General features: G+C 38.8%; 2 protein-coding genes across 2 annotated transcripts in view; both read right to left on the bottom strand.

Moving 5' to 3' along the window:
* LOC311037371 (uncharacterized protein) overlaps positions 1 to 16,194 on the bottom strand; it is a gene marked incomplete at its 3' end in the record, with an annotated part of 208,389 nt that overhangs the window by 91,208 nt on the left and 100,987 nt on the right. The window lies entirely within an intron of this gene.
* LOC311038176 (uncharacterized protein) overlaps positions 11,496 to 16,194 on the bottom strand; it is a 59,713-nt gene continuing 55,014 nt past the window's right edge. The window contains exon 12 of the mRNA XM_084047555.1: positions 11,496 to 12,138. Within this exon, the coding sequence (XP_083903681.1) occupies positions 11,877 to 12,138 (262 nt within the window). The 3' untranslated portion in view covers positions 11,496 to 11,876. The remainder of the gene's footprint in view (positions 12,139 to 16,194) is intronic.

The following is a 16,194-nucleotide window of genomic DNA, read 5'->3' on the forward strand; positions in this document are numbered from 1 at the left end:
TGCCCGTGTGTCCTGTCCGTCAGTTAGCAGCTAATCTCTGGCACCGTTGGCCCGGCCGCTGCAAAACTGTGCAAACACACTACCTGGATGCCAATTCAGAACCTCTGGCCCAAATATTTCAGATTGGCCTGTTATAGCGCCACCAGGAGGCCGATTTGTGCTAAACGCATTTATTGATACTACTCCTACAGATTTTGTCCAAACATCAAATCGGTACACAGTATCTCTATAGTCATGTGATCAACACGGATTTATCCGATTTCCCATATTCCATCCTGATTGCCTAAGATTGGCTTCCAAAGTTTGCAGGATTGGTCCGTTTTTAACAAAATTCCTCAAATCATGAACACAGCTTGCGATTTCCGTTAAAATTTCACACGCACATTTCTATTAGGCCGAGGAAGAAATTAAATTCTGTGTGTGTTTTCACTATCCTACTGACTCACCTGGTCGAGAGAAGTCCCGACTGTTATCTGGAAACCTGGGTATCTGGAAACCTTAGGGGGAGTTTTACTATTAATTCAGGGTGCTATATATATAGACAACTAATATACTGTAGCCACACACAACCAATTATAACTCTGCACGTGACACCAAAAAGTACAAATTCCATCTGCTACCAGGAACGACATAACTCAATAATTAGAGACCATTCATGAATATGAGTTGCCAGAGATGTATGAAGATGTATCAAAAAGTATTTTGATACAAATCATAAATACTTTGTCAAAATATTTATCACAATACAAATACAAAATACTGGTCTGAGAAATATATTTGAGATACAAATACGTATTACGCTAAAATACATATTATTTTACTTTTTGTTTTTCCTTTGTACCCCTTTTTCTCCCCAATTTAGTCGTTATGCCAATGAATTCCTCCCCACACACATTTCTGTGTGTTATCATGTTGTATCCTACTGACTCACCTGGTCCATAGCCATAGGAGCCCGGACTGGGATGTCGTGGGACGTGTCTCCCGAAATCTGAGAGGCAGTATTCCTATTAATTCAGGGTGCTATATATATAGACAACTAATATACTGTAGCCACACACAACCAATTATAACTCTGCACGTGACACCAAAAAGTATAAATTCCATCTGCTACCAGGAACAACATAACTCAATAATTAGAGACCATTCATGAATATGAGTTGCCAGAGATGTATGAAGATGTATCAAAAAGTATTTTGATACAAATCATAAATACTTTGTCAAAATATTTATCACAATACAAATACAAAATACTGGTCTGAGAAATATATTTGAGATACAAATACGTATTACGCTAAAATACATATTATTTTACTTTTTGTTTTTCCTTTGTACCCCTTTTTCTCCCCAATTTAGTCGTTATGCCAATGCCCACCCCACACACATTTCTGTGTGTTATCATGTTGTATCCTACTGACTCACCTGGTCCATAGCCATAGGAGCCCGGACTGGGATGTCGTGGGACGTGTCTCCCGAAATCTGAGAGGCAGTATTCCTATTAATTCAGGGTGCTATATATAGACAACTGATATACTGTAGCCACACACAAACAAATGTAACTCTGCACGTGACACCAAAATGTATGTAAATGCCATCTGCCAACAGGAACAACATTTGCACACATGAGTTATTTTTACTCAATAATCAGAAACCATTCATGAATATGAGTTGCCAGACATGTGTCAAAATACATCAAAAGGTATTTTGATACAAATTACAAATACTGGTCTGAGAAATGTATTTGAGATACAAATACATATTACGTAAAAATACATATTTTACCTTTTGGTTTAGCTTTTTATCCCAATTTCTTCCAAATGTAGTCGTATTGCCAATTAATTCTTCCCCACACACATGTCTGTGTGTTGTCACTGCTGTTGTATCCTACTGACTCACCTTTTGGTGAGGAGCCCCGACTGGGAGGACTGTATCTCACGGAACCTGAGGGGGAGATTTATTATTAATTGAACCGATACACTCTAGCCACGCACAACCAAATAAAACTCTGCATGTGACACCAAAAAGTATTATTCCATCTGCTGCCAGGAACAATTAACATTTACACACATGAGTTATTTTTACAGAACTCAATAATCAGAGACCATTCATGAATATGAATTGGCGAAAATACGTAGATTTTTTTTTGGATACAAATTACAAATGCTCTGTCAAAATATTAATCACAATGAAAATACAAAATACTGGTTTGATAAATGTATTTGAGATACAAATACATATTATGTTATTTGTAGATTTCTTTTGTTGCTTTTTAACCCCTTTTCTCCCCAATGTAGTCGTTATGCCAATTAATTCCTGCCCACACACATTTGTGCTTTCACTGCTGTTGTATCCTACTGACTCACCTGTTCCAGAGGAGCCCCGACTGGGAGGACTGTATCTCACGGAACCTGAGGGGGAGATTTATTATTAATTGAACCGATACACTCTAGCCACGCACAACCAAATAAAACTCTGCATGTGACACCAAAAAGTATTATTCCATCTGCTGCCAGGAACAATTAACATTTACACACATGAGTTATTTTTACAGAACTCAATAATCAGAGACCATTCATGAATATGAATTGGCGAAAATACGTAGATTTTTTTTTGGATACAAATTACAAATGCTCTGTCAAAATATTAATCACAATGAAAATACAAAATACTGGTTTGATAAATGTATTTGAGATACAAATACATATTATGTTATTTGTAGATTTCTTTTGTTGCTTTTTAACCCCTTTTCTCCCCAATGTAGTCGTTATGCCAATTAATTCCTGCCCACACACATTTGTGCTTTCACTGCTGTTGTATCCTACTGACTCACCTGTTCCAGAGGAGCCACTACCGAGACGAGGGCGTTGGGCATTCGTCCAGGGTCTCTTGATTGCTGAGAGACAGTTTTACTATTAATTTGGGGTGCTATATATAGACAACAGATATACTGTAACCAAGGACAACCAAATGTAACTCTGCGCGTGACACCAAAAAATATAAAACAACATTTGCACACATTTTTACAGAACTCATTAATCAGAGACCATTCATGAATATGAGTTGGCAGACATGTATGAAAATATATAAAAAAGTATGCTGATACAAATGACACATATTCTGTAAAAAATATTTATCACAATACAAATACAAAATACCAGTCTGAGAAATGTATTTGAGATACAAATATGTATTTTGTATTTTGAAAAGACACTTAAATAAAAACTGATGCAATGATTAGTCAATTATTAGATTGATTGCCAAATATGAAATGAATTGCCTATGTCAGCATTTATTTTCTTTTTTTTGTTAAATAATTTTATTAGGGAAAATTGTAAGTGCATGGTTACAGAAGTACTAGTCTCGCTAGCCAGACCCCACAGAAAATGAAAAACAGCGACCTCTGCTGTTTGTGATCATTGTCTGTGGGGTCTGGCCGGAGGCAAATGGAAGCCTAGTGCGCAGGGAAACACCGGTTTCATGTCTGCCTATAGCGCATCACTTCCGGTTGGTGCGACCATGTTTTCATTCCCACTAACAATATTTCTACACGGAACACTAACACCACTTCTCCCAGAGAACATGGATGGTTTTGATTATAAGCCCACTTGTTTCTATGATGAAAGAGTAATTTAAAATGTGAATATCTTTCCGTGGTTTTGTCCGCTCCGAGGACGCTATTGTTAAATTAGTTTCGGCTAGTTTCGAGGGGGGGAGGGTGGATCATGGTGGATGGACACGTGAATCCCGCCCACTACATTTGATTGGGTAAAGCGCGGCCCACTTCCTGATCTGAAGGCACGCCCACTTGTATCCAATGAGCACTGGTTAGGACGAACCGCTCCGACAGATTCCACCGCAGGTCGGAATCTGTTCTTGAGAGATTACAGAAGTACATGCGTACATTTGTGTTCCCTTTTTTTTGTTGCTTTTTTCCCCTTTATCTCTATGTACATATAATGGTATAATTGTGATAAAATAAAACATTTGCATGGTATGAGGGTTTATAACTTACAATGTTAAGCACAATAAAACAGAACAAAAATGAGTAAGGGTAACAATTAAAGGCAAACATTATAATAGTAAAAGAAGAAATACAAGGAGATAATGAATGAAGAGAAATGAAATTGTAGAAATGAAAAAGGACACGGTATGAGGGGGAGGGGAGGGGGACGGGGAAGAGGGGGGGGATTCAGTCAGAAGGTAATGTTTGTAAGGAGCTAAATAGTTAATAAAAGGGTTCCACTTATGGAGAAATTTAACAGGGGTGCCCCAGAAAAACGAATCTTTTCCAGCTTGAGAAAGGACATGACGTCCTTTAGCCACGTACTGTAGAGATGGATGTGGCCTTGGAAGATTTCCATTGCAGTAAAATACACCGTCTTGCCAAGAGAGATGTAAAGGCTATTATGTCTAATTGAGTGGAATTAGCCTGGAGGGGGAGACTTGAGACCCCGAATATTGCTATGAGAGGGTTTATCTGTATTTCAAAGCCTAGAACCTTTTGACAGGATGGCAAAATAATATAAATGATATAATAATAATATTAAGTATGGGGCAAAGAAAAAAGCAGTGTTTTTCAGCCAAAATGTTTACCACTGTGTGAGAGCGCAGGCCAGAGTGAGCTTTGTTATCGTCCAAAGCAACATAAGAACTATAGCATGAGACTGAATGCACAATCCTACACAGAGCTGCCTCTACGCCTGTACTTCACAGCCAGCAAAACTACTCTGCCAGCCTAATAATAATAATAATAATAATAATAATAATAATACATTTAAAACATAACACATAACAATTACATACCCACCACCAAATTAGATGGAAAGAAAATGCAGTAATATCCTCACAAATAATCAATTATTAGGCTTGTCTGGCTCTGACCATTGATGGCTTATGTACAGTAGTAATGTAGTTATCACAAAAGTTAATTCGGAAACCAGACCTTATGGCTGTGTTCATTGTTGTTTCCATGGGCATGGTGAATAAACTAGATTGCACAGATGCCACAACTTGAACTTTATTTAGTAGATTATTTGATCATTATTATTATTATCTAAATTATAAAATTATTTATTTTTGATAGGCTAATATGAAATACATATGTGGAGATGACACCCGCAAGCCTGATAACTGATACAACTATAATTGGACATTTCCGGCCATGTGTTACACACGGCAGTAAATTGAGTGGCGGTGCCTGGACCGCTACAGGCTCCAAAGTAGCCTGACAGCGGGTCTCGGGTTCGAGTCAAACAGTCACAACATAAAAAAACAACAACTACATAGCAGCAGCATTACAGTTTACTGGCAAACAGTCTGGCAAACACCCTCACATACTTTTATTTTACTTACTGAAACCAGGAGTGAAAGGAGGGCATTACAAACTATATGAAGCTAAACATGGCGATGTGGTGCATTCATGTGCGCTTTTCAAATGTTAAAAGCCTCGGCAGACCTTACATATGACCCTGATCAATTTGTTTTGTGCCGTTTGAAACTTATGTTTGAGCTTTTGAGAGAGACCAGTATACAAGCAGATGGCAGCATGAACAAAATGACTGTACTAATGCACCAGCCAGCTGCGTATGGACTGGACTGTCAAGAAAAACTGCTTTTCTGGCCATGAACTTAATATGTTGATTTATCTTACCTAATTCATGGAGAGCTAGCAGGTAGATGATGAAGGTGATGACAGCTGGTTTCATGATGCTGGCCATAAAGAGATGCTTCTTCTAGTTGTTTCCAGTGTTGATAAAGTTGTAAATGGAGGAAATCACTCCTTTTCATGGTGGAAGGTGGAGCTTCTTCATAGACATGTCTATAGACCCCACCCAGCCACTCACCAACACTGGCTGCAGTCCAAATAAAAAAACATCCTCTATATTTGCTCTTTTGGGAGAACTTAGATTTTCTGGTCAGAATCTTTCATATTGGAACAATCTTGTTCTTGAAATAACTATGTATTTTTAGTCTCTATTTCAGGGGGGGTTTGTGATCTGTCTGTGATCTGTGATTACTCTGTAGTACAGTATTACAGGAGTAGAGCCACACCACTGAATACAATGCAATATCATTACAATAAATGTGTTTTATCTTGACAAGAAAAACATTATATAATGTTGCTTTGAAAGTAATGTTGACATTGATTTAATACATTGATGGAAGGAGGGTAAATTGCTTTAAAACGGCGCTTTAACACAAATTCGGGCCTGAAGGTCAAGATTCAATTATATTAGCTCAATGGTAAAAAAAAATGTCAATGGTTCAAATCTCAGGTAGAAGAGGAAAGTTACATAGTGCAGCTTTAAGCACTTTCAATTTGGCGTCCTTATTTTAAGTGTCTTCTTGGGCATGTCATTTTACGTTTTTCCAAAAAGTTCAAAACATTATCAATTTTTTTTTATAGTGGGGAAAAAAGCGCTGTGATCAACAAGCTCACAACACACTGCGATGTGACGCATTCAGAATACAGTTTGAAGCTCTTTAAGATAACAGGTTTAAATATAAATGTTGCATGATTATCTCTTCCTTTATCAGGATGTGGTTTCTCTGTAACTTTATAGATTTATAACTGACATTCTGACAAGAAGCTGACATTTTCATTTTAACCCTCTTTTTCCATCCTTGTCTGTAGCTTCATTAATTTCACATCTGCCGTACTAGTTTAAAACTCTATCAATGTTTAGTACAGTAGGTACATTGCATGGATTTATACTGAAGTCCATTTCTGTCGATTGCACAACATTCCCTATCGCCCATTCTTCTTTTTTTCTTATTTTCTCTCTGTAGAAAAAGCATTACTTTTCCATTATAAGAGGCACTTATCATGAATATACCCTTAAGCCCTGTTTTATACTTATGTATGATGTATGATGGTGTTGAATGAAAATAGCTGATCTAGTCTACAACCTGATGCGTTGTGAGCTTGTAGATTATTTTCACAGTTAAAATAATAATTATCATATATATTTATAAAATATTTGAATGCTGCCAGGTTGAAAGTGGTTAAAATCTCTGTCCTAAATGGCAGAAGTAAAAGTGTTATGTCAACAAGTGTGTTGTGTTTGTATTACAGGTGGTGTTGTATCTTGTGTGCAGGTGTTTCCTGCCATGTTCTGCCTCTACGGTGAGAGTCTTACTGGTTTCTGTTTCCACTGAATGAGGTGAACTGATCAGTGTGACCTCATCGGCTGCAGCCACACAGTTCTATAGAACCCAGTGGTGGAAAAAGTACTCCCATTTTTTACTTGAGTAAAAGTGTCAATACTGTGTTATGGCCTGGCTCTAGGCCACTACAAATAAAGGGGAAACGAGAAAGAGTTTTAACAAAAAAAAAAAGATTTTGTTTATAAAAACATAATAATGATGAACAAAAATGCAAACAATGAAGCAGGCATACTGCCAAATAATGCAAGGGAAACACAAATGCTCTCTGTGTGGCCATGCTCGGGTATGGCCCAGGTGGAAGAAGTGAAAGAGCAGTGGAAGGGCAGGTGGGAGACAGTGGCCTGCAGGTAAAGCAAAGCAAAGTTTGTTGTTTACCCAGGGTGTCGGACTAAGCACGAAGCTTGTTTCCAGCCGGACCCTGCATGGAAGCCTTGCTCAAGGGCTATTCAGCGGTGATTCATGATTGATGTGATGAATTGGGGAATCGAACTAGGGACCTTCCGGTAACAAGGCCGCCCCTCTAACCACTAGGCCACCGCTGCCAGGTGTCTCCCCTTCCTACCTCCAACTCCACCTTCCAATCAGCACTGCAACAGAAAACAGTTAATACAGAATATACCTGGCAAAGGCCCCCAGGGGGCCGTCACCCCCCCCCCCCCCCCCTCCCTCCTTCAAAACAGGGTCCCAAAGGGAACCCTGGCCCACAACCCAATGCCACATGAACAATTAAACATCACATATCTCCATCATGCTGCAGCCTTACACCCCACTCAGCAACTGGTACCTGGAAGCATTTAAGAGAGTGATGAAGACACTGCCAAAACAGAAAACATGGAGACTATTCACTGTTGCTCTTTCCTGAGTGTGTTACTAACTCACACAGGGTGAGCATCATTCAATGGTGCATTCTGTGTCTGTGATACACCACCAGGCATAAGGCTTATCACCTGACAAAGTACCTCTGCCATGACCAACAACACTGAATATAGAAATGAATAAACCGAAAACAAAACTGAGCATGACAATGCCAAGCCATTAAATTGAGCATCCCCTCTAACTGCCTATCCAAATCTAGATAACTGAACCCTAGTCTTCAGGGTCTTCTGCGGTCAGGTACTTATGCACCAAAACCCACTAGCGTGGAAAAGGCGACCAGCAAGCTGGCAACCCCCTAAAAACTTGGGACATGCTCCGAACCACTTCCACGCCACACTACGTTCTGATGCTCACGAGTCCCAAGGGGAAACACGCTATGCCTCCAGGGTTAGCTCACACATGACTTTCAATGATATAAAAAACAAATACTCACATTACCATGACCAGAATTAAAATCACTCAACTCCCTCTTAGTTTTCCCCAAACAAGCACCAAAGAATGGAATCCCCAGATATGACGTCAACACCTGGAGAATGTCAACTGCCCACGTCACTCCCACCTGTTGCCACCAAGGGAAGGAACTTAACACAAACCCATGCCCTCCCCTCACACGTCACGCTTCTCACTTCACGTTTCTCGCCATGATGTCCATCATGTCCATCACGTCCATCACGCAAGGGGACACCCCCTTCTGACACCAAGGGACGACGCAAGCCTGGAACAAACGCTTGTTAACCAAAGACTTTAATCCATATTTCTGACACAAACGGGCCTCCATCTTATACAATAATTTGTTATCTCCGAACTTCAGATGTGCCCACAATTTGTTATTTCCAATTTTTGGACGAGCCCCCATGTTATGGCCTGGCTCTAGGCCACAACAAATAAGGGGAAACGATTTTATTTATTTATAAAAACATAATAATGATAACAAAAATGCAAACAAAGAAGCAGTCATAGTGCCAAATAATGCAAACATAAGGGAAACACAAATGCTCATATGTGACCATGCTCAGGATGGGCATGCGTCGCATCGCAATGCATTGTGAGCTTGTAGATCGGCTATTTTCAAATGGCCGAAATGTATATAGGGCTGAAGTTGGTAATATATATTTTGTAATAATCAAAATCTACAAAGTAACTAGTAACTTAAGTTTTCAAATAATTGTAGTGGAGTAAAAGTACAATATTTGCCTCTGAGATGTAGTAGAGTAGAAGTAAAAGTACTAAAAATTGGAAATACTCCAATAAAGTAAAGATACCTCAAAATTGTGCTGCAGTACAGTACTTGAGTACATGTACTTAGTTGCTTTACACCACTGATAGAACCCAGAGGGAGTGTGAAGCTGAACCAGCCTTTTACTAATGCAGCCAAGAGATGGAGTGAGATAAGGACGTGCACAAACTGCATCTGCAACACATGCACATGCATGGAGAATCAGACCTGTCTGTCAAACCGGGCGGACCAGTAAATGGACTTGAAATCAAAGAATCTGGTTTGGATGAACAGGGATTTAGAGTACTTGAATGTATCAAGTTTAATACGATGCCATATGAGAGCAGTGGTGGAAAGTAACAAATTACGTATACTCAAGTACTGTACTTAAGTAAAATGTTACGGTACTTTTACTTTACTGGAGTATTTTAAATGTTCAATACTTTTACTTCTACTCCACTACATCTCAGAGACAAATATTGTACTTTTACTCCACTACAATTATTTGATAACTTTAGTTACTAGTTACTTTGTAGATTTAGATTATTATTACAAATCCACTTACAGTACATACAGTATATATATACTTTGGCAATTTGAAAATATCAGATCTACAAGCTCGCAACGCGTCGCTTTGCGAAACATTGTGAACTTGTAGATCTGTGTCGTGTCAAATGAGGCATTAACTGCGGTTAGCAGGCTGGTTGGTTGTTATAAAGTAGTAGAGGAGAAGAGACATCAGGTTCCCAGGTTCTATCATGATTCGGTTTATTCATTCAGCATCAAGTACAACAGCATAGCAGAAGCAGCCAGGGGCAGAGCCCCTGTCCACCGCCAAGCAGCCTCACGTCGTGTGAGACTGTACCAGTTCTGAGCTACATCTTAGTCCACCTTTTAAACTGTATGTTCACATGACAAACAACCGGGTGGGGTGTGGGGTCACCCTGTAGGTGACGAGATCACCCCTTTGATCAGTCGAAGATCAAACATTGTCTCTTTGAACATTGGCAAATGGTTGCCTACTGTCTCTCTATCTGCTTCCTATATCCTGCTCAAAGTGTGATCAGGAGGATGAGACAAAGGCATGTAAATGACACAGCTATGCAGAGTGTCCTTGGTTAGCTGCTGCCAGCCAGGCTGGCTCTGAGTCAACAACACATGATTATTCAGCTTAACTTTTTGTAGATTACATTTCACAGTTCCATCTATTTTGACTTGCACACTGTTCATAAAATATAGCACTTGACACGACATCTGCTATTTTCAAAGGATTTTTATACATTTTACAGATTTGAAAACTTGTGAAATGGGACCGTGTGAATAATGAGTACTTTTACTTTTAGTACTTTAAGGACATTTTGAAAAAATGTAATACCTTACTTTTACTAAGTAAAAGTAAAGCCTCAGGCTGAGACAGCATGAGGCTATGATCTGTTCTTCTATCATTACATATTTATTTACATAACACCTGGAAACACTGCTCAGTGCGCTGGAAATCACACAGGGAGACATTTGCAGTTTTTAATTAAATGCTCAGGAAACCTACTTCTGTAAAGCACAACATTTTAAATTACACTCATTTCAGTGCAAGGTTGAGCTGCCGTGTTGTCATTAAATTGTCATCACTATAAATTAAAGAGATGTATTTTATAACTTAGAGTGTGTGTTGTAGGTTCCAATAGACAAAGTGGAAGGGGAGGAAGCAAGGCCAGGAGTATCAAAGGAAGGTTCAAACTGTTCTGGGTGGACGGCAGGACGGGAGACTAAATGGGGCAGGTATAATCCTAAATGAAAAGTAAATGTTATGCATTGTAGCTTCAAACTCCATTTTAATCATGCTAGACTCATTGAAAACATACGTCCCTGCTACTGGTGACTTATATTATCCTTCTAATGCATGAGGGGCCGTGTTTTTTCAATTGCTTTTTTAATGTTTTAAATGAACATAAAAACATACATTAAAAAAGGAATACAGCCCCCTCACACATTAGAAGGTCAATCAGTAGTAGTAGTATAGAGTAGTATAGTAGTATAGTAGTATAGATCCAAGTATTCTGGTATGAAAATATGCATTTTATATGTAACCAGTACAGGCCTATACTGGATCCATACTGTAACTTCATGTCTGGCATTTGTTACAAACCGCTTGAAAATTCAGGGAGTTGCAATGATTTAATAGTGGAGAGGCCGCCTGCTTGAATTGATGATATTCACACAGACACCGGCCATTTTGGCATTTTTCATTGAAAAAACGGGGTGGCATTTCATTAACTTAATAGCAAAATGGCCGCCGAGTGAATATGGTCTATTGACATAAATGCATTAGAAGGCTCAGCTTCCACTCCTGCAGTGGCCAATGAGGTATCTACGTTTCTGTATCTATGGAGAGGAGAAGCGAAGACTCTTCTCTTCTCTTCTCAGAAGAGAAGAGAAGAGAAGAGAGGTTGTATCACGGTTGAGTCAGAAGATTGTAATGTTCTCTTCTCTTTTCTCACACTGCGTGAGAACTGACACACACTGTAAGACACAGGTTTTTATGGTGAACTCAAGTTCCTAGTGGGTTTCTGGGGTGATGGATTCAAGTGTAAATCAAAGACCATGTGACCTCTAGACACAGTACCTATCCAGGGTGGTCCAGACGAGGCTCATGGGACGTGACGTTAAACGTGGAGTAAAGCATGATCTGTTCTGGAGGAGGATGAGGAGTGTAGGGAGGGGGTTGTGGCATGATCTGTTCTGGAGGAGGTTGAGGAGTGTAGGGAGGGGGCTGCGGCATGATCTGCTCTGGAGGAGGTTGAGGAGTGTAGGAAGGGGGGTGCTGGACCGTGGTGTAGTGGACCTCAGACTCACACTCTGAGGTGGGAGAATTTTTCTTTTTCTTCCTGTCAAATCAAAAGACGTACCATATTATCATTCAACCCCGATTCTACAAACGTCTTCTAAATTCGAATAGTTTTATGGAAAACGTGTGTTGCTATAATATATAGCAACATAGGTTCTCAAACCTTTTCATGTCAAGGACCCCCAAAATTATATGTATTTGGCTGCGGAAATCAAAAATATTTGGTTCCAGGGACCCCCAGAAGCAAAGATTTAAGTTAAAAATGTTCGCTAGACAAAAATATATGTGTATATATATTTGCATATATTCAAAAATAGCAGATTGACAAGCTCATGTATATCTGCTATTTTTGAATAGCCAAAGTATAAAATGACACGGATGCTTTCCCGGTTTTAATGGGTTAATGTCCAAAGAAATGTGCTCAACGCTTGACGCATGTGGCGATGCGGCAGATGCACGTAACGGGTGTGTGTCGCACATTCATCACTCGCACTTGAGAGATTGACAGAAATCTGACAGAAATAGCTGCTGTGTGGAAAGTAGCTAATATTGATAATAATTGTTAATTTAATCTTGTAGGCGTGAATTTAATCAAGATTGATAAACTATGTGGTCTATTTTTTGACTAATGCATAGTGTGCAATATGCGCAGAACTGTGGAAAATACCACATGTGCAGACACACACACACACACACACACACACACACACACACACACACACACACACACACACACACACACACACACACACACACACACACACACACACACACACGCGCAGACAGACATTAACTCACCTACAGCAAACGTAACAAATCAAAATTTGCAGCATCGGAACTCCAAATGTGATTCCAGCACAGAGTATGATCCAATAATAATCTTCTGAGAAACACAATAAAAATCAGGTCAAAAGTTAAAATCTGCAGTTGTAACGTACATGCAGATGTGAACCAAACACTGAAACTCCAACTCTTACTCCACCTGAACCTGCAACTCCATCTCCAGATGTATCATCAGCTTTGGAGAAACAATGCAAATGAGAAAAGTTAAAATCTGCAGCTCTGATGTCATTTTCTACAGATATTCTTGATTTATGAATAATAACAGTATTGGTATTTGTGATAGTATTACTGCAACCGGAAATGTCATAATCAAGACAATGCTCTGATGATGTAATCAGAGAATGCTGAAATAAATGTCATTTTTCTTGGCGAAGAAAAATTAGCGAACATTTTGATACTAATTACTCAGTACATTTTTTATCACAATACAAATACAAAAATACTTGTCTGAGAAATGTATTTGAGATACAAATACGTATGGCGTATAAATACGTATTATTGTACTTTTTTGCTTTCTTTTTGCTTTTACCCCTTTTTCTCCACAATTTAGTCAATTTTTATAGCCAATTAATTCTTCCCCACACACATTTCTGTGTGTTGTCACTGATGTTGTATCCTACTGACTTACCTGGTGGAGAGTAGCTCCCACTGGGTTGATCGCGTCTCCTGAAATCTGAGAGGGAGTTTTACAATTAATTCAGGGTGCTATATATAGACAACCAATATACTGTAGCCACGCACAACCAAATGTAACTCTGCATGTGACATCAAAACGTATAAATTCCATCTGCTACCAGGAACAACATTTGCACACATGAGTTATTTTTACAGATCTCAATAATCAGAGACCATTCATGAATATGAGTTGCCAGATATGTATGAAAATACATCAAAAAGTATTTTGATACAAATTACAAATACTCTGTCAAAATATTTATCAGAATACAAATATAAAATACTGGTCTGAGAAATGTATTTGAGATACAAATACGTATGAAGTCTAAATACATATTATTGTACTTTTTTGCTTTCTTTTTACCCCTTTTTCTCCCCAATTTAGTCATTTTGTATTGCCAATTAATTCCTCCCCACACACATGTCTGTGTGTTGTCACTTCTGTTGTATCCTACTGACTCACCTGTTTTTATTTCCCATGAGATCCCAATGGGAGGACCAGGACGTCTTCCGAAATCTGAGAGGGAGTTTTACTATTAATTCAGGGTGCTATAAAGAGACAACCGATATAATGTAACCAACCAAACACACAACCACGGTACAGTGTTACCAAATGTATCAGTCTACGTGACGCCAGATGTAAATTCCATCTGCTACCAGGAACAACACATGAGTTATTTTTACAGAACAGGCAAGAGTGGCTCAGGGGTAGAGTGGCCGGATGGGGACCGTGAGGTTCCCAGTTTGATCCCGGGCTCCCCCAGAGAGAGAGTGTCCTTGAGCAAGACGTTGAACCTCTAATTGCTCCCGATGAGCAGGTTGGTGCCTTGCATGGTTTCCTCCGCCATCGGTGTATGAAGGTGTGTGTGAATGGGTGAATGTAATGCACAATCTATGTAAAGTGCTTTAGATAAAAGCGCTATATAAATGCACCATTTAATCAGAGACTACTCATAAATATGAGTTGGCAGAGATGGGCAATAATACATCAAAAGGTTTTTTGATAAAAATCACAATACGAATATAAAATACTGTCTGAGAAATGTATTTGAAATACAAATACGTATTATGTACTACAAATACATATTATTTTACTTTTTGTTTTTGCTTTTTACTCCCTTTTTCTTCCCAATTTAGTATAGTCGTTATGCCAACTAATTCCTCTCAACACACATTTCTGTGTGTTGTCACTGATGTTGTATCCTAATGACTCACCTGTTGGAGGACGGGGCTTCGAGGGGCCCCCACGGCGAGGTTGGGCATTTGTCCAGGGTCTCTTGATTGCTGAGGGGGAGTGACTATTAATTCAGGGTGCTATATATAGACAACTGATATACTGTAGCCACACACAACCAAATGTTACTCTGCATGTGACACCAGGAGCAACATTGCACACAATAATCAGAGACCATTCATCAATATGAGTTGGCAGAGATGTATGAAAATACATCAAAAAGTATTCTGATACAAATTACAAATACTCTATAAAAATATGCATACGACTATGGCATGAGACTGAATGCACAATCCTACACAGAGCTGCCTGAAGCTTGTTCTTCACAGCCATTAAAACTACTCGGCCAGCCTCATAATAATAATAGTAATACATTTTAAACATAGCACACTTTACATTTGAACAAAATCAAAGTGCTATAACTGTATCAAACACACATATCCACCACCAAATTAGATGGAAAGAAAATGCAGTAATATCCTCACAAATAATCAAATATTAGGCTTGTCTGACTCTGACCAATGATGGGTTATGTAGTAATGTAGTAATCACAAAAGTTAATTCGGAAACCAGACCTGTGTTCGTTGAAACCAGACCTGTGTTCATTGTTGTTTCCATGGGCATGGTGAATAAACTAGATTGCACAGATGCCACAACTTGAACTTTATTTGATAGATTATTAAATTATTATTTTTATTTAAATTATTAAATTATTCATTTCTTTTTTTTTGTTATTTTTTATTCATTTCTGATAGCCTAATATGAAATACATATGAGGAGATGACACCCGCAAGCCTGATAACTGATACAACTAATGATTGGACATTTCCGGCCATGTGTTACACACAGCAGTAAATTGAGTGGCGGTGCCTGGACCGCTGGCGTAGCATGCTGCATGTCACCCCCCATCTCTCTTCCAATTTCCTATCCTATCCATATCCTATCAATAAAGGCATAAAAGCCAAAGAAAATAAAAAAAACTGCAGCACACATATGATTAAAAAAACAAACACACACATATATATATATATATATATATATATATATATATATATATATATATATATATATATAAAAATATATACACACACACACACACACACACACACACACACACACACACACACACACACACACACACACACACACACACACACACACACACACACACACATACATACATACATACATACATACATACATACATACATACATACATACATACATACATACATACATACACACACACACACCTGCATGTATACATGTATGCATTGCACATACTGTAGAGGTACACACCTAAACATCTCCATCTGCATAAGACTGTAAATACCCACTGGAACT

Source organism: Gymnoscopelus microlampas, assembly GCF_963454915.1.
Source record: "Gymnoscopelus microlampas genome assembly, chromosome: 21".
NCBI lineage: Eukaryota > Metazoa > Chordata > Actinopteri > Myctophiformes > Myctophidae > Gymnoscopelus > Gymnoscopelus microlampas.